General features: G+C 45.7%; 4 protein-coding genes across 6 annotated transcripts in view; 2 read left to right on the top strand and 2 right to left on the bottom strand.

Moving 5' to 3' along the window:
* The window catches only part of LOC144482776 (dehydrogenase/reductase SDR family member 1-like), a 65,682-nt gene extending 56,170 nt beyond the window's left edge, over positions 1-9,512 (bottom strand). Inside the window, exon 1 of the mRNA XM_078201629.1 lies at positions 9,492-9,512. The gene's annotated coding sequence lies outside the window, so the exon portion shown is untranslated. The remainder of the gene's footprint in view (positions 1-9,491) is intronic.
* LOC144482710 (uncharacterized) overlaps positions 1-15,272 on the top strand; it is a 120,571-nt gene extending 105,299 nt beyond the window's left edge. Inside the window, exons 7-10 of the mRNA XM_078201552.1 lie at positions 9,217-9,456; positions 10,099-11,321; positions 13,591-13,788; positions 13,957-15,272. Coding sequence (XP_078057678.1) covers positions 9,217-9,456; positions 10,099-11,321; positions 13,591-13,788; positions 13,957-14,038 — 1,743 coding nt within the window. The 3' untranslated portion in view covers positions 14,039-15,272. The remainder of the gene's footprint in view (positions 1-9,216; positions 9,457-10,098; positions 11,322-13,590; positions 13,789-13,956) is intronic.
* The window catches only part of LOC144482803 (uncharacterized), a 327,339-nt gene that overhangs the window by 285,384 nt on the left and 20,480 nt on the right, over positions 1-21,475 (top strand). The window lies entirely within an intron of this gene.
* Positions 2,378-9,560, bottom strand: LOC144482769 (uncharacterized). 2 transcript variants are annotated; one of them, XM_078201618.1, is made up of 2 exons: positions 9,492-9,560; positions 2,378-5,036 (listed from the first exon to the last, which is right to left on the bottom strand). In XM_078201618.1, the coding sequence occupies exon 2, from the start codon at positions 3,787-3,789 to the stop codon at positions 2,584-2,586; it is 1,206 nt and encodes a 401-aa protein (XP_078057744.1). In that variant the 5' UTR covers positions 3,790-5,036; positions 9,492-9,560; the 3' UTR covers positions 2,378-2,583. The 2 variants fall into 2 exon arrangements, with proteins under 2 accessions (XP_078057744.1, XP_078057743.1); XM_078201617.1 differs by having other exon boundaries at positions 2,384-3,972.

Below are 21,475 nucleotides of genomic sequence, written 5' to 3'. Positions count from 1 at the left end.
GCACAGAGACAACACAGCAAAGCACTGACTTACTCTCAGTGTAACAATGACACACACAGGCTCCAATACAATCAGAGTGGGGATGGAGCACAGAGACAACACAGCAAAGCACTGACTTCAAAACAGAAAATGCTGCAAAACCTCAGCAGGTCTGACAGCAACTGTGGAGAGAGATTCCAGCCAACGTTTCGAGTCTGGATGACCCTTCGTCATGGATTGCCTTGATTTACTTTAGATTACTTACTCTCAGTGTAACAAACACAGTGTTTATTCCAATAATAAGTCAGGCTGCACTGTGTTAGTGAACACAGTATTGGATCCAATGTAATGATAGTACAGATGGTATAGAATCCCTACAGTGCAGAAGGAGGTCATTGAGCCTATACGGACAATGATCCCACCCAGTCCTGTCCCCGTAACCCATGTAGTTATTCTGCTTATCCCCGACACTAAGGGCCAATTTAGCATGGCCAATCAATCTAATCTGCACATTTTTGGAGTGTGGGAGGAAACAAGAGCACCCGGAGGAAACCCACACAGACACAGGGAGAATGTGCAGACTCCACACAGTCATCTGAGGCATGAATTGAACCCGGGTTCCTGGCGCTGTGAGGCAGCAATGCTAACCACTGTGCTGCCAGGCTGCCTGTGTTTTAAGAAATCTCATTAAAATCTGGAACTCGGATGGGGATATGGGTTGGTGTTTGGTGGGAATCAGATTTACAGAATTGGTTCCTGTCATAGCAACAATCCAATTACTATATGTTGGTAAGACTGAGAGAAGTATTTAAAGTGGAGACCATAGGTGTGTTCAAGGATAATGATGGAATTTATGAACTTATGAACTGAGAAAATATTGAGAGCAAAGAAATCAATCTAAAAAATTGTAGTCACTTCACGTTGTTCCAGAAGTGGCGTCTGGTTGTGGAGATGTCAGGTTTTACACAGCACATGGTCATTCTGAATGGAGAATCTCTGAGTTGTACAATTCACATCATTCAGGGGCCAGATTGTCTGCTCAGAAAGAGGAAGGTTTCTGTGACACCAATGAAAAGCAACACACACACTCACAGACACCCTCACACACAGAGTCTCACACCCTGCAAATTATCTCCTGTCACTTTATTGTTTTTAGTCGTTTTGAAATGAACTATAAAAATCATTCATAAGTACTCGTTGAGATTCCCCTGAAAGGCATCTATACTGTTCATTTCACTCCCTGTAGTTGTGATTTCCATATTCTCGCCACTCTTTGTGTAGAGAAATTTATCCTGGATTTCCGATTGGATTTCTTAGTGACTGTTTTATATTGATTGTCTCCAGTTTCCCAGTAACTTCACTGCAGTGTTAATCTAAGCCTACTTGTGACTAATAAATAAACTTTACTTTTTGCTCTTCCCCTCAAGAGGAAACACTATTTCTGTATCTAAGCATTTTATAAATTTGAGGACCTCTGCTCAGGTTACCCCTCAGCCTTCATTTCTCAAGAAAGAAGAACTAGCCTGTCAATCCTTTCCTGATAAAAAAACCACACACGTTTTGAAAATCATTTATGGGATGTGGGCATTGCTGGCTTGGCCAGCATTTATGGCTAATCCCTGATTGCCCTTGAGAAGGTGGTGGTGAGCTGCCTTCTACATTAAAATCTCATCATTAAAATCTTCTCTGCACCCTTTCCAGTGCCTGGATAGGGATTTTTTTAATAATACGGTGACCAGAATGGTGTGCAGTGGTCAGTAAGATTCTTGATCAGAGAGTCACAGATTTTCCAAAAGTGGTTTGAGTTTATCCATGGTTTTAAATTAGATTATTAGGAAGCAACAATTTAAAAATGATGCATAATAAACAGGGGAAAAAAAACAAGACCCATGGCAGGTGAGTAACCGAGGCTCCAGCACTGATCCTGCGTTACCCAAATAGTCACTGCCTGCCAGTTGGAAAAAGACCCGTTTAATCCTACTCTTTGTTTCCTGTCTGCCAATCAGTTTTCTACCCATCTCAGTACAACAGCCCCAATCCCATGTGCTTTACTTTTTGTGAAGAAGTTGCTGTGTTGGTGGACGAGGGGAATCGGGTTCACGTTATCTATCTCAGGGCATAATCATCAACAACTTGTATTTACACAGAGTGTTGTGGGACTGGAGGAGGTTACTGAGATACTGAGGAACTTTTTTAAATTCATTTTTACGGGATGTAGACGTCACTTGCTGGGCCAGCATTTCTTGCCCATCCCTAACTGCCCTCCATTTCAGAGGGCATTTGAGAGTCAACCACATTGCTGGTCTGGAGTCACATGTAGGTCTGACCAAGTAAGGACGGCAGGTTTCCTTTTCCAAAGGACGTTACTGAACCAAATGGGTTTTTACGACAATTGATTAATGGTTAAGGTTTGTCATTAGACTTTTAATCCAAGATTTTAATTGAATACAAATTTCACCATCGACTGTGATGGGATTCGAACCTGGGTCCCCAGAGCCTTACCCTGAGTCCAGTGATAATTCCACTGTGCCGCTGCCTCCCCTATTCATCCAATTGTTATTGTTTATCTCAGGGCGCAGAAACAACAGAATCCAACTTTGCCGGTCACACATGAAGTCGTCTATGTTTCAGCAGGCTGTAATACTGATTAAACCCCTTCCCACATATGGAGCAGTTGAAAGGTTTTGCCCCAGTGTGAACTCGCTGGTGTCTCTGCAGGCGGGGTGGATCAGTGAATCCCTTTCCACACAGGGAGCAGGTGAACGGTTCTGTCGCAGTGTGAGCTCGCTGGTGTTTCAGCATATAGGATGAATCAGTGAATCCCTTCCCACACACAGAGCAGGTGAACGGCTTCTCCCCGGTGTGAATGCGTTGGTGTCTCAGCAGGCCAGACGACTGAGCGAATCCCTTTCCACACACAGAGCACAGGAACGGCCTCTCCCCAGTGTGAATGCGTTTGTGTTTCAGCAGCTCATCACTTCTTTTAAAGGTCTTATTGCATTCCGAGCATTGAAAAGGTCTCTGATCAGAGTGAATGTGTTGGTGTTGATTGCAGGAGGAAATCTGAGCAAATCTTTTGCCACAAATGGAGCAGGAGAACGGCCTCTCCCCTGTGTGAATGCGGCGGTGTCTCCGGAGGCTGGATGACTCCGTGAAAGCCTTCCCACACACGGAGCAGATGAATGCCCTCTCCCCCGTGTGAATAGGCTGGTGACTCAGCAGATGCTGCAAACAAGTAAATGTTTTCCCACACACAGGGCAAACATATGGCCTCTCCCCAGTGTGAGTGCCCTGGTGTCTCAGCAGACTAATCCTTCTTTTGAAGGTCTTCTCACATTTAAAGCATTTAAAATGTCTCTTCTGAAAATGAATCTGTTGGTGAACGGTGCAGTGGGAGGACTGAGTGAATCTCTTCCCACACTGGGAGCAGCTGAATGGCCTGTCCTTGGTGTGAACTTGTTGGTGCTCAGTGAGATGCACTGAGTTGCTAAACGACTCCCCACAGTGAGAGCAGCTGAACGGTCTCTCGTGTGTGTGAAGGAGCTGGTGCTCTGCAAGGCGGGAGGACTGGCTGAACCTCTTCCCGCAGTGGGAGCAGCTGAACGGTCTCTCGTCAGTGTGAAGGAGCTGGTGTTGGGCCTGTTCCTCAGAGGTTTCAATGCTTTCCCCAGAGTCAGAGCTTTGAAGAGGCTTCTGAATAATGTGATCGAGTTGGTGAGCCAGCAGGTTGGACGAACACATGAATTTCTTCCCACACACGGAGCAGGTGAATGAACTCTCACTATTGCGAGCTCGCTGTCGTGTCAGCATGTTTTCCAGCTGTATCAATCCCTCCCCACAGGAGGAGCAAGGAAACAGATTCTCACCAGTTTCCAACTGAGATGGTCAATTAAATCCCTTCAGATGCACAAATCTTCAAATCCCAATGAATTGATTGACTCTGTCTGACGTGAGATTCGATCATCCAGACTGCAAATCCTCCTCTTCTATTTCCTGTAAAATAAGTTTACAAAGAATTACGTCGCTAGCACGGTGGCACAGTGGTTAGTCCTCCAGCCTCACAGCGCCAGGGACCTGGGTTCGATTCCGGCCGTGGTTACCTGTCTGTGTGGAGTTTACAACAGTAAGGAGTCTAACAACACCAAGTTAACGTCCAACAGGTTTATTTGGTAGCAAACGCCACTAGCTTTCGGAGTGCTGCTGTGTGGAGTTTGCACATTCTCTACTTGTCTGCGTGGGTTTCCTCCAGGTGCTCCAGTTTTCTCCCAGAGTCCAAAGATATTCAGGTTAGGTGGATTTCATGCTAAATTATCCATTTTTCCCCCAGGATGTGTAGGTTAGGGAGATTAGTGGGGTAAATAAGTTGGGTTATGTTGTTGTGGCCTTGGTGGGATGCTCTGTCAGAGAGTTGACTTGATGGGCCAAATAGCCTCCTTCCGAACTGTGGAATTCTATGAATATATCTATCCTGGACTGACAGTGATGACTTTTGTAAACTCCCTTTACAGGATATTGGAAAGGAGGATTTACAGCAAGAAAACACAAACCAAACATCACGTTGAGATCTGACAGTCACTCGGATCATTAGGAGCTGATTGTTATTGTCTTTGAACAGGGAAGGAGAATTGTTTGTTCTGTCTGTGACAATACACAAACAGGCCATTCGGTTTATCGAGTCTGTCCTGGAGTTTATACTCCACATGAGTCTCCTCTCATTCTGATCACCACATCTCAGCTTTTCACTTGATTTTTCCAATCCCTTTTCTCTCATAGGCTCATATATTTTCCTTTTGAAAGCATCTAAAGTATTTGTGTCAACCACTTCCAGTCGCAGTGAGTTCCAAATTCTAACAACTGTCTGAAGAAAGAAACATCTCCTATTTTCCTGTTTGATTTATTTGTTGTCTGTTCATGGTTCCCAGTAATGGAAAAACCAACAAGTGGAAACATTCCATTCACATCTACCTACTTATCCCATTCAGAAAGCCCGTATCAGAAGAGACAACATTTTCTCTTGGTTTGAGCTTGTGGTGTGTAAATCCTCCCTTTCTAACCCCCTGTAACAAAAAATATCCAAAATCCATCACGATAGAAAATCCAGGTACAAGTAATTCAGAAAGCTATTATTTGTTATGAGGGGAATGGAGTAAAAGCAGGGAAGTTATGTTTCAGTTGCACACGGTGAGTCTGTATCTGGAGCAATGTGTACATTATCGATTTCCTTATTTAAGGAAAAATATAAATGCATTAGAAGTTCATAGAAGGTTTAGTCGACTAACACCTGGAATAGGTGGATAGTCTGATGAGGAGCAGTGAGACAGTCTCTGCTCGAGTTTAAAAGAGTAAGAGGCAACTTAATTTAAACCTTTCAGATCCTGAAAGGTCTTGGATGTGGAGAGGAGTCATAGAGGTTTATAGCATAGAAACAGGCCCTTCAGCCCAACTTGTCCATGCTGCCCCTTTTTTTAACCCCGAAACTAGTCCCAATTGCCCGCATTTGGCCCATATCCCTCTATACCCATCATACCCGTGTAACTATCTAAATGCTTTTCAAAAGACAAAATTGTACCCGCCTCTGCTACTACCTCTGGCAGTTTGCTCAAGACACTCTCCACCCTCTGTATGAAAATATTGCCCCTCTGGACCCTTTGCCCCTCTCCCTTCTCACCTGAAATCTATGCCCTCTAGTTTTAGACTCCCCTACCTTTGCAAAAAGATATTGACTATCTAGCTGATCTATGGCCCTCATTATTTTATAGACCGCTATAAGATCACCCCTATGCCTCCTGCGCTCCAGAAAAAAAATTCCCAGTCTATCCAGTCTCTCCTTATAACCATCAAATCCCAGTAGCATCCTCGTAAATCTTTTCTGCACTCTTTCTCGTTTAATAACAACCTTTCTATAATAGGGTGACCAGAACTGCACACAGTATTCCAAGTGTGGCCTTACACAAGTCTTGTACAACTTCAACAAGACATCCCAACTCCTGTATTTAATGTTCTGACCAATGAAACCAAACATGCCGAATGCCTTCTTCACCACTCTACCTATGAACCTGTACCCCTCGATCTCTTTGTTCTGTAACTCTCCCCAATGCCCTACCATTAACTGAGTAAGTCCTGTCCTGGTTCAATCTACCAAAATGCATCACCTCGCATTTATCAAAATTAAACTCCATCTGCCATTCACCAGCCCACTGGCCCAATTGATCAAGATCCCGATGCAATCCTAGGTAACCTTCTTCACTGTCCACTATGCCACCAATCCTGGTGTCATCTGCAAACTTACTAACCATACTGCAAACTTACTAACCATGCCTACTAAATTCTCATCCACATCATGAATATAAATGACAAATAACAGTGGACCCAACACTGATCCCTGAGGCACACGGCTGGTCACAGGCCTCCAGTTTGAAAAACAACCATCTACAACCACCCTCTGTCTTCTGTCATCAAGCCAGTTTTGTACCTATTTGGCTACCTCATCCTGGATCCCGTGAGATTACCCTTATGCAACAACTTACCATTTGATACCTTGTCAAAGGCCTTGCTAAAGTCCATGTAAAGAACATCAACTGCACTGCCCTCATCTAACTTCTTGGTTACCCATTCAAAAAACTCAATCAAATTTGTGAGACATGATTTTCCACTCCAAAGCCATGCTGACTGTTTCTAATCAGTCCTTGCCTCTCTGCATGCCTGTAGATCCTGTCTCTCAAAATACCTTCCAACAACTTGTTGGAAGTGTTGTTTACTCTTATGGGAGAATCTCGGGGTCACTGTTTAAACAAGTGTTGCGCATAGAGACAGAGATTAGATATTTTTCTCACAGTGGGTCGTGAATCTTTGGATCTCCATTCCTCAAAAGTAGATATATATCTCTTGGGGCAAAAGGGATATTATGGGGGGATGGGTGGGACAAGGGTATTGAATTTGAGGATCAGCCATGACCATAATGAATGGCAGGGAACGTTCAAAGGGCTGAATGGCCTCCTTCTGCTTCTATTTTCTATGCATGTTTCTATGTAAACATGAGGAGCCTGGGGCTGAAGTGTAACCAAGAGGCCATACGACATAGGAGCAGAATTAGGCGACTCGGCCCATCGAGGCTGCTTCACCATTCAGTCATGGGCTGATATTTTTCTCATCCCCATTCTCCTACCTTTTCCCCATAACCCCTGATCCACTTATTAATCAAGAACCTATCTATCTCTGTCTTAAAGACACTCAAAGACCTGGCCTCCACAGCCTTCTGTGGCAAAGAGTTCCACAGATTCACCACTCTCTGGTGGGCCAGTGGACTGACGAATGGCAGATGGAATTTAATTTCGACAAATGCGAAGTGATGCATTTTGGTAGATTGAACCAGGACAGGACTTACTCAGTTAATGGTAGGGCGTTGGGGAGAGTTACAGAACTAAGAGATCTAGGGGTACATGTTCATAGCTCCTTGAAAGTGGAGTCACAGGTGGACAGAGTGGTGAAGAAGGCATTCAGCATGCTTGGTTTCATCGGTCAGAACATTGAATACAGGAGTTCGGACGTCTTGTTGAAGTTGTACAAGACATTGGTAAGGCCACACTTAAGACCATAAGACCATAAGACATAGGAGCGGAAGTAAGGCCATTCGGCCCATCGAGTCCACTCCACCATTCAATCATGGTTGATTTCAACTCCATTTACCCGCTCTCTCCCCATAGCCCTTAATTCCTCGAGAAATCAAGAATTTATCAATTTCTGTCTTGAAGACGCTCAACGTCTCGGCCTCCACAGCCCTCTGTGGCAATGAATTCCACAGACCCACCACTCTCTGGCTGAAGAAATTTCTCCTCATCTCTGTTCTAAAGTGACTCCCTTTTATTCTAAGGCTGTGCCCCCGCGTCCTAGTCTCCCCTGTTAATGGAAACAACTTCCCTACGTCCATCCTATCTAAGCCGTTCATTATCTTGTAAGTTTCTATCAGATCTCCCCTCAACCTCCTAAACTCCAATGAATATAATCCCACGATCCTCAGACGTTCATCGTATGTCAGGCCTACCATTCCTGGGATCATCCGTGTGAATCTCCGCTGGACCCGCTCCAGTGCCAGTATGTCCTTCCTGAGGTGTGGGGCCCAAAATTGCTCACAGTACTCCAAATGGGGCCTAACCAGTGCTTTATAAAGCCTCAGAAGTACATCCCTGCTTTTGTATTCCAAGCCTCTTGAGATAAATGACAACATTACATTTGCTTTCTTAATTACGGACTCAACCTGCAAGTTTACCTTTAGAGAATCCTGGACTAGGACTCCCAAGTCCCTTTGCACTTTAGCATTATGAATTTTGTCACCGTTTAGAAAATAGTCCATGCCTCTATTCTTTTTTCCAAAGTGTTGGAATACTGTGTGCAATTCTGGTCACCCTATTATAGAAAGGATATTATTAAACTAGAAAGAGTGCAGAAAAGATTTAGTAGGATGCTACTGGGACTTGATGGATTGAGTATAAGGAGAGGCTGAATGGACTGGAACTTTTTTCTCTGGAGCGTAGGAGGCTGAGGGGTGATCTTATAGAAGTCTATAAAATAATGAGGGGCATAGACAAGGTAGATAGTCAATATCTTTTCCCAAAGGTAGGGGAGTCTAAAACTAGAGGGCATAGGTTTAAGGTGAGAGGGGAGAGATACAAAAGTGTCCAGAGGGGCAATTTGTTCACACAGAGGGTGGTGAGTGTCTGGAACAAGCTGTGGGTACAATTGTATCTTTTAAAAAGCATTTAGATAGTTACATGGGTGCGATGGGAATAGAGGGATGTGGGCCAAATGCAGGCAATTGGGATTAGCTTCAGGGGTTTTAAAAAAAAGGGCAGCATGGACAAGTTGGGCCGAAGGGCCTGTTTCCATGCTGTAAACCTCGATGACTCTGGCTGAAGAAATTCTTCCTCATCTCTGTTTGAAAGGAACATCCCTTTAGTCTGAGGTTGTGCCTCTGGTTCTAGTTTTATCTACTCGTGGAAACATCCTCTCCACGTCCACTCTGTCCAGGCCACGCCGTACCCTGTAAGTTTCAATAAATTCCTCCTCAACCTTCTAAACTCCAACAAGTACAAAAGCCGTGTAACCGCTTCAGGTAAGTATTCCGGGATGCAACCTCTCATACTGAATATGTACATGACCCATTAACTTCTCTCGGCTGCAAACGTGAGGTGCAGCCTGGGAGTGGGTGAAGCTGTTTGAAAATCTGATGCTCAAATTTAGTCATGTTTCCGAGCACTAGGATCCGGTGGGAGCAGAAACACAAAGACCCGCCCCCTCACGGTTGCGTCACCAAGACACCAGCGCATGCGCTCTGCTCCCTGCTCAATCAAGATGGCGGCTGTTAACCTGAGCTTCGTCTCGGGAAAAAGACCCGAAACTGCAAACACGGGACCTACGGGCTCATATTCGATGCTTGAGGCCTTTAACAGGTATTTAGAAAACGTCTACGTCCATCCGCCGGTTCGATTGCTCCCTTTATGTTTCTGCATCCTTACCGGCTGCTGATGAGACACAGGAACTTCTCTCCAGTTGCTGTCACCCGCACTGCGCGTGCTGCAAACGCCTTTGCTTACTGCGCATGCGCACTTCTCCCATGCGTGGAACAGGAAACTCTTCCGATTGGTCCGGAGCTGCGCATGTTTCAGGTCCCGCCCCTCATTCACTCCGATTGGTTGGAGGACCAGCCGCTCCCGCTCGGTCCTCCAGTCCCGCCCCCTCTTCCGATTGGTTCGGAGCTGCCGTCAATCAGTCCCCTGGGCATTGTGATGTGGAGCATGCGCAGTGTCATTGCTGTCCTTGGCGCTTGTTTGTCCCGGAGAAGCGGAGTCAGCGTTAGGCGGTGGCTGGGAGGATTTGGAAACACTTTGTGGATCCGCAAACCCTTCAGAATCATTGTCAGCTCCCTGGTTTGCAGCTGCGGGGCTTCTCCCTCCCTCCCTCCCGGGAACAGGCCCAGGTTAACGGCCCCATCCTGGCTCAGCCACTGGAGGATGGTTCACATCAGAGGATGGGGGAGGGGGACAATAAATAAGAGGTTACACTTTGGCAGATGGAATCCACGTGTACTGTGTATGAGGCTTGAACTGATCAACCAACCTGGAGAGAAACAAGGATACCAGCACCACAGAGAAACCGTGTAAATGTGGGGATTGTGGAAAGGGATTCAAGTATCCATCTCGGCTGGAAATTGATCGACGCAGTCACACTGGAGAGAAACCATTCACCTGCTCTGTATGTGGGAAGGGATTCACTCAGTCAACCACTCTGCTGAGACACCAGCGATTTCACACAGGCGAGAGACCGTTCCCCTGTTGTGTGTGTGGGAAGGGATTCACTCAGTCATCTGAGCTTCTGATACACTGCAGAGTTCATACTGGAGAGAAGCCATTCACCTGCTCTGTTTGTGGGAGGGGATTCACTCAGTTATCCCAGCTGCTGACACACCAGCGTGTTCACACTAGGGAGAGGCCATTCACCTGCTCTGTGTGTGAGAAGCAATTCACTAATTCATCAAACCTGCTTACACACCAGCGAGTTCACACTGGCGAGAGACCATACGTTTGTTCCATGTGTGAGAAAGGATTCACAACTTCATCCAACCTTTTGACACACCAGCGAATTCACACCCGGGAGAGGCCATTCACCTGTTCAGTGTGTGAGAGGGGATTCAGTCAGCGAGCCCACCTGCTGACACACCAGCAAGTTCACACCCAGGAGAGGCCATTCACCTGTTCAGTGTGTGAGAGGGGATTCAGTCAGCGAGCCCACCTGCTGACACACCAGCAAGTTCACACCCAGGAGATGCCATTCACCTGTTCAGTGTGTGAGAGGGGATTCAGTCAGCGAGCCCACCTGCTGACACACCAGCAAGTTCACACCCAGGAGAGGCCATTCACCTGTTCAGTGTGTGAGAGGGGATTCAGTCAGCGAGCCCACCTGCTGACACACCAGCAAGTTCACACCCAGGAGAGGCCATTCACCTGTTCAGTGTGTGAGAGGGGATTCAGTCAGCGAGCCCACATGCTGACACACCAGCAAGTTCACACCCAGGAGAGGCCATTCACCTGTTCAGTGTGTGAGAGGGGATTCAGTCAGCGAGCCCACCTGCTGACACACCAGCAAGTTCACACCCAGGAGAGGCCATTCACCTGTTCAGTGTGTGAGAGGGGATTCAGTCAGCGAGCCCACCTGCTGACACACCAGCAAGTTCACACCCAGGAGAGGCCATTCACCTGTTCAGTGTGTGGGAGGGGATTCAGTCAGCGAGCCCACCTGCTGACACACCAGCAAGTTCACACCCAGGAGAGGCCATTCACCTGTTCAGTGTGTGAGAGGGGATTCAGTCAGCGAGCCCACCTGCTGACACACCAGCAAGTTCACACCCAGGAGAGGCCATTCACCTGTTCAGTGTGTGGGAGGGGATTCAGTCAGCGAGCCCACCTGCTGACACACCAGCAAGTTCACAAGTGACTGAAGGGTTTGGATTCCACTGATGTTGCTGGCGTTCACTATACCCAGGACTGAACCGTGTTCATTCTGACAATTCAGGTTTGTCTCTCTGATGTCACCAACCATAGTTCTGGCTGGAGTTTAAGATTCTAGTTAGTTAGCTGATTGTGTTCCTGGGCCTGCAGCCTCCCTTTAAGAATATGTGTCTGTGATCATTCCCCTGAATTCAGAGAATTCCACCAGCAATCAGTTTGCCACAAATATTGAACTTTTACTTCAATCCTCAATTGATCTTTGATTCAAACTTGCCAATTTAGTGTCTGAGAGGTTCTACTGATGAACATCTCCAATTAGAAAGTGCTGATTAATCCTTGCTGACAATTCTTACTGACCTGCACATTACACACAGTGAGAGCTCCGTTATCCCCCAGAAAGAAGGGGAATGGGAATTGGTGGAGAATCAAGCGTTCCCAAATTTTACCCCTTCCGCCTGGTACTGAAATCCCCTCGGCCCGGGAATGAAGACAGGTCCAATTGAAATAACAAACTGGTGTATATCTTTCATGAAAAAGGGGCTACAAAATCATCAGACAGGAGAGATTGGTATCAATCTTATTGAGTAAACAAGTAAACTAAATCAAATTAACTGAGGGGAGGGGATTGGTGTCAGTGTGGGGTTTATATCAGACAGGAGGAGATTGGTGTCAGTGTGGGGTTTATATCAGACAGGAGGAGATTGGTGTCAGTGTGGGGTTTATATCAGACAGGAGGAGATTGGTGTCAGTGTGGGGTTTATATCAGACAGGAGGAGATTGGTGTCAGTGTGGGGTTTATATCAGACAGGAGGGGATTGGTGTCAGTGACTGTGGGGTTTACATCAGTCAGCAGGAGATTGGTGTCAGTGTGGGGTTTATATCAGACAGGAGGGGATTGGTGTCAGTGTGGGGTTTACATCAGTCAGCAGGAGATTGGTGTCAGTGACTGTGGGGTTTATATCAGACAGGAGGGGATTGGTGTCAGTGACTGTGGGGTTTATATCAGACAGGAGGAGATTGGTGTCAGTGACTGTGGGGTTTTATATCATGATGTGGAGATGCCGGTGTTGGACTGGGGTAAACACAGTAAGAAGTTTAACAACACCAGGTTAAAGTCCAACAGGTTTATTTGGTAGCAAAAGCCACACAAGCTTGGACACACGCATCTCCATTAAGGACGGTCACCTCAGCACCTCACTGTACCGCAAGCCCACGGATAACCTCACAATGCTCCACTTCTCCAGCTTCCACCCTAAACACGTTAAAGAAGCCATCCCCTACGGACAAGCCCTCCGTATACACAGGATCTGCTCGGATGAGGAGGATCGCAACAGACACCTCCAAAAGCTGAAAGATGCCCTCATAAGAACAGGATATGGCGCTCGACTCATTGATCAACAGTTCCAACGCGCCACAGCGAAAAACCGCACCGACCTCAGAAGACAAACATGGGACACAGTGGACAGAGTACCCTTCGTCGTCCAGTACTTCCCCGGAGCGGAGAAGCTACGGCATCTCCTCCGGAGCCTTCAACATGTCATTGATGAAGACGAACATCTCGCCAAGGCCATCCCCACACCCCCACTTCTTGCCTTCAAACAAGTGCACAACCTCAAACAGACCATTGTCCGCAGCAAACTACCCAGCCTTCAGGAGAACAGTGACCATGACACCACACAACCCTGCCACAGCAACCTCTGCAAGACTTGCCGGATCATCGACACAGATGCCATCATCTCACGTGAGAACACCATCCACCAGGTACACGGTACATACTCTTGCAATTCGGCCAACGTTGTCTACCTGATACGCTGCAAGAAAGGATGTCCCGAGGCATGGTACATTGGGGAAACTATGCAGACCCTGCGACAACGGATGAATGAACACCGCTCGACAATCACCAGGCAAGACAGAGAATTCACACTGAGGAGAGGCCCTTCAGCTGCACTCACTGTGGGAAGAGGTTCAACAGCACATCCAGCCTCGCTACACACCAGCGGATTCACACTGGGGTGAAGCCGTTCACCTGCTCTGTGTGCGGTGAGAGATTCACTCGGTCATCTGGCCTTTGGACACATCAGCGAATTCACACTGAGGAGAAACCGTTCAGCTGCACCTCCTGTGGAAAGAGTTTTGGACAGTCATCCACCCTGACTGCTCACCAACGCACTCACACCGGGGAGAGACCGTTCAGCTGCTCCATATGTGGGAAGAAATTCTCCCAGTCATTTGATCTGGTGAGGCACCAGCGACTTCACACCGGGGAGAGACCATTCACCTGCTCGGTGTGTGGGAAGGGATTCGCTCAGTTATTCACCCTCCAGTCCCACCACCGCACTCACACTCAGGAGAATCCATTCAGCTGCAGTACCTGTGGAAAGAGTTTCAAGCAGTCATCCAACCTCCTGACTCATCAACGCACTCACTCTGGGGAGAGACCTTTCACCTGCTCCTTGTGTGGAAAGGCATTCACAAGGTCCTCCAGCCTGCTGAGACACCAGCAAATTCATAATAGACTGCAAGGATTGGATTCTGCTTTTAATCACAGCCAGGATTGATAGTCTGATAATATTGGTTCGATTTTGCTGATATTAACATCCCTATAAGTAGCTGGAGTTTAATATTCTGGAGATGTCACTGATTTTCGGAGCTGCAATGTCCCTTTTTAAAAACACCTTCTGTGATCTTTCCCCTAAATTCAAGAATCCTTAACAAGAACCTGTTCAACATAAAATGATGAACTTTACTTCAATCCTAAATTAATCTTTGATGCAAATCAGTGTGTGAGAGGTTCCACTGATTAACATCTCCAATTAGAAAGTCCTGATTAATCCTTGCTGACAATTGTGACTGACGTCTTCACAGTGACACGTACATTATGAAATTAAATATGAAGGAACATAAACAAAATAGTGAAATATTATACAGGCACAGTTAAATCTCACATAAAATCCTTAACAATCAATATTGAAGTTGATGAAACTTGGAGGTCTCTGAGTTCACCCATTTCTGACACAGCAGCAGCAACATTTGGTAAAGGTGGCTCCCACAACAAAGACTGGTTTGAGATCCACTCAGCAGAGATGATACCTGTCATTGAAGTAAAAAGCAAAGCCGACCTGATGCTCAACATAAACCCAACAGCTGGAACATTGCATCAGAAATTTTGAAAACAGTGAGATACTCTGTTAATAAACACCGGACAATCCTACACCAATAATTCCAAACTGCCTGTGATAATGAACATCTCTGTGCTATGTATGATGGGATGAATATGATGCTTTGTCCTACAATCACCAAATTGTTCCCCTGAAATCGGCAGATGGTGAAGTTCTCACCAACAGAAGTAAACAGATGTCCCACTGGGTTGAACACGACTGTGAGCTGTACTCCCGTGAGATGGATACCTCCCAGTCTCTGTTTGATTCTACTGCAGCTTCCTGTCATGGTTGAGTTGGACGAGGAATCCTCATCACTTGAGCTGGAAAAGGCCATTGATTGCTGAAAAGCAGAAAGGCTCCCAGCAAGGATGAGTTCCAGCTGAACTGTTCAGACACGGAAAGTCCCATCGCTGCCACATCTTCATAACCTCCAGCTTCTCTGTTGGGAGGTAGGGCCTGTTCCACAGGAGATACGTGACACAAAAATCTTCACAATGTACAAAACATGCAGTGACAGAGGAGATTGCAACAACTACAGGAACATCTCACTCCTTAGTATCACTGGGAAGGCCTTCACTAGAGTCATGTTTAAATGACTCCAGCTACTTGCAGACTGAGTGTATCCAGAAGCACAGTGCGGTTTCTGTGCTGACAGATCTCCAGTGAACATGATCTTCTCCACACACCAGCTACAAGAGGAGTGAACAATTGGTATTGAATCTAAAATGCTGCCAGCTCCTGTGCTGAGAAAAGTGAAATGTTCTAATTACTGAGTGAAAGTGAACCTTTCAGTGTGAATTACAATTTACTTGTACAATTGGAAAAGGCACCAAAATGTTTGATTCTTAACTTAAGCTTTGAAGTTGTACTTCGGAGCTCACAGGCTGAGGGAAGCTCCACCCTCTTTAACTCTTTCTGACATAGAAAAACTACAGCACAAACAGGCCCTTCGGCCCACAAGTTGTGCCGAACACATCCCTACCTTCTAGACCTACCTATAACCCTCCATCCTATTAAGCTCCATGTACTCATCCAGGAGTCTCTTAAAAGACCCTATTGAGTTTGCCTCCACCACCACTGACGGCAGCCGATTCCACTCGCCCACCACCCTCTGTGTGAAAAACTTACCCCTAACATCTCCCCTGTACCTACCCCCTAGCACCTTAAACCTGAGTCCTCTCGTAGCAGACATTTCCACCCTGGGAAAAAGCCTCTGAGAGTCCACCCGATCTATGCCTCTCTACATCTTATACACCTCTATTAGGTCTCCTCTCATCCTTCGTCTCTCCAAGGAGAAAAGACTGAGCTCCCTCAGCCTATCCTCATAAGGCATGCCACTCAATCCAGGCAACATCCTTGTAAATCTTTCAATCTTTTCCACATCCTTCCTATAGTGAGGCGACCAGAACTGAGCACAGTACTCCAAGTGGGGTCTGACGAGGGTCTTATATAGCTGCATCATTATCCCCGGACTCCTAAACTCAGTCCCTCGATTGATAAAGGCCAGCACACCATACGCCTTCTTAACCACCTCCTCCACCTGCGGGGCCGATTTTAGAGTCCTATGGACCCGGACCCCAAGGTCCTTCGGATCCTCAACAGTACTAAGAGTCTTTCCCTTTATATTGTACTCCTTCATCCCATTTGACCTACCAAAATGGACCACGACGCATTTATCTGGGTTGAAGTCCATCTGCCACTTGTCCGCCCAGTCTTGCATCCTATCTATGTCCCTCTGTAACTTCTGACATCCCTCCAGACTATCCACAACCCCACCTTAGAAGGTTGACATTTACCTGTGAAAACGCACTTTTGTGGTTTAATTTTCCTTGAGTTATAATATATTTATTTGGAAAGACACTTGAAGAATGAAGAAAAAAACATTTTGGAAAAACTGAGAAAAAATGCCAAAATAATTGGAAACGCAAAGATCAAAATGGTGTTTGGTTCACCTTTGATCTGAAAATAAAGTTGACATAATTGGAATATTTGCTTCACCCTTTTACAATCAGGCAGCACGGTGACAACTTAAACCAAAGATTCTGCTTTTTGAAGATTTGACTTCATCCCATTTGTTATCATTTAAATCAAACCTCCTGAGAATGGGAGATATGAGCGTTACCCCAAACTGATACAACTACCTGTACTTCTGCCTCTGATCTCAAAATACACTATTGAGTGAGTGTTCAATTGGACAGAAAAGTTTCCGCATTCTCCTGAAACAGAGAGAAAGGGAAGCCCCATTTGGAATCAAACATGGAAAAAATTCACACCAGCAAATGGGAATTGAAGTAATTCACTCTGGGTCTAGTTCAGTGGAATAGACAAACAGGATATCCACGTACGTTCTTGTAGAAGTCAGGAAAGTGGAGATGAGTCAAGTAATAGTTTTCTCTTGGAGATGTTTGTATCCTTGCTTGTGAACTTTAAAACAAACTGAATCAGATAACCCGGCCTCTGCCTGAAGACATTGGAACCATACAGAGAGAGAGATAAGCAAACATTTTCATATAGACACTTCCTTGCGATCACTTGAAAATCTAGGAATGGGTGTCTCAGATGGTACATGGAGCATCCTTTGGGATACCAGTGTGAGTGCGCACATGTGATATGTCACATGTGGTGTAACTAACATGTGCCACTGCACTGAGGAACAGGCGTGTTCAGCTATTCGACAACAGAACAACATTGAGTGCTTAACATTGTCAGTAGAATGGGAAGATATTTTAATTTGTCAAGATATTGGCATATTTTGCAGAGAAACTGACTTTAAAACAATCAGGATCGAATGAAACACACTGGTATCTATCAGAGGGAGTAAACTTAAGCTGAAGAGTGATCTAAATCTGGCTTTTGAAAATATCCTCAAGGTGGATGCAGGTGAGCAGAGAGCTGGAGAACCTTTGAAGTTTGTGCTTGAATGTTTGAACCAGATGTATTTACAACTCGTCAATAATTTAGAATTGTGTGAGATAATTTGCAGATGGGGAGGATGAATCAAAGTCGATGATTGTCACATTTACTGGTGTGATGTTACTGTGCATTTAAGAACTGTATTTTTAAATCACGTTTTCTGCAGTTTGGAAGCAGGCCTTTGTTTTTCATTGTGGCATTGGCTGAATGTTTGTGTGTCCTTTTATTGCTGCTTAAATGGTTTGAATGGGTTTTTGTTTCTCTTTAATCTGGGCTTAATGCACTTTGTGAGTTTGAAGTGTTGTGGGAAGAATGATTGACAGGTCAGGTTGGACAGGTTTTTTTCTCTCTCCCAAGAGTTCTTACTTTAGACCATAAGACATAGGAGCGGAAGTAAGGCCATTCGGCCCATCGAGTCCTCTCCACCATTCAATCATGGTTGATTTCAACTCCATTTACCCGCTCTCTCCCCATAGCCCTTAATTCCTCGAGAAATCCAACATCCCGGTTTAGACCGTCCTCATGTGTGCGGAACTTGGCTATCAGTTTCTGCTCAGTGACTCTGCGCTGTCGTGTGTCGTGAAGGCCGCCTTGGAGGACGCTTACCTGAAGATCCAAGGCTGAATGCCCGTGACTGCTGAAGTGCTCCCCCACAGGAAGAGAACAGTCTTGCCTGGTGATTGTCGAGCGGTGTTCACTCATCCTTGGGGAAACCATGCAGACGCTACGACAACGACCATCATCCCGGTACCTAAGACATATCAAGCAATGTGCCTTAATAACTATCGGCCGGTGGCTCTGACATCCATCATTATGAAGTGCTTTGAAAGGTTTGTCATGGCACAAGTCAATTCCAGCCTCCTGGACTACTTGGATCCACTACAGTTGCCTACCGCCTCAACAGGTCCACAGCAGACGGCATTTCCCTGGCCTTGCACTCAACGCTGGATCACCTCGATAACAAGGACACACTCCTATTTATTGACTACAGCTCAGACTTCAACATTATTATTCCCACGAAACTCATCTCCAAACTCCGTGGCCTGGGTCTCGGCACCTCCCTCTGCTACAGGATCCTAAACTTCCTAACTCACAGACCACAATCTGTAAGGATAGGCAACAACACCTCCTCCACGATCATCCTCAACACTGGTGCCCCACAAGGCTGTGTTCTCAGCCCCCTACTATACTCCTAATATACCTATGACTGTGTGGCCAAATTCCCCTCCAATGCGATTTTCAGGTTTGCTGACGACACCACTATAGTGGGTCGGATCTCAAACAATGATGAGACAGAGTACAGGAATGAGGTAGAGAATCTGGTGAACTGGTATAGCAACAATAATCTCTCCCTCAATGTCAACTAAATGAAGGAGATTGTCATCGACTTCAGGAAGCGTAAAGGAGCACATGCCCCTGTCTACATCAACGGGACGAAGTAGAAAAGGTCGAGAGCTTCAAGTGTTTAGGTGTCCAGATCACCAACTATCTATCCTGGTAGCCACCACCCCCCCCCCCCCCCCCCCCCCCAACCACCCCGCCCCATGCCGACACTATAGTTAAGAAAGCCCACCAATACCTCTACTTCCTCAGAAGACTAAGGAAATTTGGCCTGTCAGCTACGACTCTCACCAACTTTTACAGATGTACCATAGAAAGCTTTCTTTCTGGTTGTATCACAGCTTGGTATGGCTCCTGCTCTGCCCAAGACTGCAAGGAACTACAAAAGGTCGTGATTGTGCCCAATCCATCGCACAAACCAGCCTCCCATCCATTGACTCTGTCTACACTTCCCACTGCCTCGGCAAAGCAGCCAGCATAATTAAGGACCCCACGTCCCCGGACATTCTCTCTTTCACCTTCTTCCTTCGGGAAAAATATATAAAAGTCTGAGGTCACGTACCAACCGACTCAAGAATAGCTTCTTCCCTGCTGCCGTCAGACTTTTGAATGGACTTACCTTGCATTAAGTTGATCTTTCTCTACACCCTAGCTATGACTGTAACACTGCATTCTGCACACTCTCATTTCCTTCTCTATGATCGGTATGTTTTGTCTGTATAGTGTGCAAGAAACAATAGTTTTCACTGGATGTTAATACATGTGACAATAATAAATCAAATCAAATCAAAGTCAATCTTGGATCAATATGTCTACAGCAGTCCCAATGAGTGTTGCAACATTTCAAGAGAGTCCCATTGGGTCCTACGGACGACAGCAGTTTCTGTAGTGTAATGGTGGTTACATTCACCTCACAGATGAATGGTCCCTAGTTCAAAACCATGTCGAAATATTTTTAAAATTTGTTCATTAAGAGTGAGGGAAGTTTACATGATTGAAATTTGTTGCTGAACATTATCTGAAACTCAATATTAAAGCCATGTTATCATTGCTCTGACCTCGGCCTCAAAATCTTTCAGCAAAATCAGAGATCTTGTATTTTTATGACGCAATGAGAGGAAATAGATGTTCCTGTTTTGACACCGTGGACATATCAGCAACTCATTCAGTCCACAACAGAATTTAATGGCTTTGTTGATGCAGACTAACGAATCATCATCTGAACCATGTCTAATAGTATTGTGTGCTCAAAAAGGCCGACACAAGTGAAACTGTAACTGAACTAGAGGAAATGGCACACATTGCGCGGAACCATTATTTTAACATCATTCTTCAGAGTAAATGAATGGGGAAAACCACTCAGACAGTTGAGGAAATCGAGAATCAGTGCGGATCTACTGGACTTTCCAACAGCGGAACGGGATTTAGACGTCTAAGTGTTTCACACATAGAATAAAGAGGGATCAAGTAGAACTAACAAATCATTCTTAAATCCCTTTAAAGATATTTGATATTGTTTAAAAGCTGACTGTCTCAAATAAGCACCATGGGATGTGTATTACCCAGTGACTCGATTTCTTTTATTGGTCAGTCATGTTTGCAATTCACTGTTGCATATTCCCGAGATATTCAATTCAGAATGAAGACGTATGTATTAAATACATGTATTAATATTTAATATCGAATAACGAAACAAATATTGAGTAACCAGCCAACGATTCAAGTCTGGATGACCCTCCGTCAGAGCTGAGAGCAAAGAAAAGCAGAAAAGATTTAAATTATGAGGGTGGAAGGCGGGTGCAGTAATTGGACAAAGGGAGTGCAAATGAGGATAAAGACGGCTCAGCGAGATGCTAAAAATGTCCATTAAGCTATCAGAATAGCAGAGCAGAGGTAAAGGTGGTTAAGGCAGTTGCCCTGAAAGAGGAGTGGGGGGGGGGGGGGGGGGGGGCGGGGGTTGGGGGAGAGGCAAGAAGGAGAGCAGGAATGAAGAAATGGTAAAATGGAAGTGAGAAAGAAGTATGATTTTAAAAAAGAAACAGAATGAAATAAAATAAATGGAAAGGGGATAAAGGTGGAGGGGAGAGTTCATGCTCTGAAGTTGTTGAACTCAATGTTTAGTCTGGAAGGCTGTAAAGTGCCCAGTTGGAAAATGAGATGCTGTTCCTCCAGTTTGCGTTGGGGTTCACTCGAACATTGCAAAAGGACGGAACATGTGGACAGGAGAGCAGGGTGGTGTGTTGAAGTGGCAAGGGACTTGAAGTTCTGGGTCCTGCTTGCAGACAGGCTGAAGGTGTTCAGCAAAGCAATCACTCAGTTTGTTTTTGATCTCTCCAATGTCGTAGAGTCGACTTCATTGGGAGGAGCAAATGCAATAGATCAGATTGAAGGAGATGCATGTGAATCGCTGCTTCACCTGAAAGGGGTGTTTAGGACCTGGGATGGTGAGTAGGGAGGAGGATAAGGGGCAGGTGTTGCACCTTCTACCATTGCATGGGAAGATGCTGTGGGTAGGGGATGGGATGTTGGGTGGGATGGAGGCGTGGACCAGGGTGTCCCAGAGAGAACCTTCCTTGTGGA

This window comes from Mustelus asterias, unplaced genomic scaffold (assembly GCF_964213995.1).
Source record: "Mustelus asterias unplaced genomic scaffold, sMusAst1.hap1.1 HAP1_SCAFFOLD_42, whole genome shotgun sequence".
NCBI lineage: Eukaryota > Metazoa > Chordata > Chondrichthyes > Carcharhiniformes > Triakidae > Mustelus > Mustelus asterias.
The sequence above is the reverse complement of the archived record's forward strand: the minus strand, read 5'-3'. Positions and strand labels throughout refer to the sequence as shown.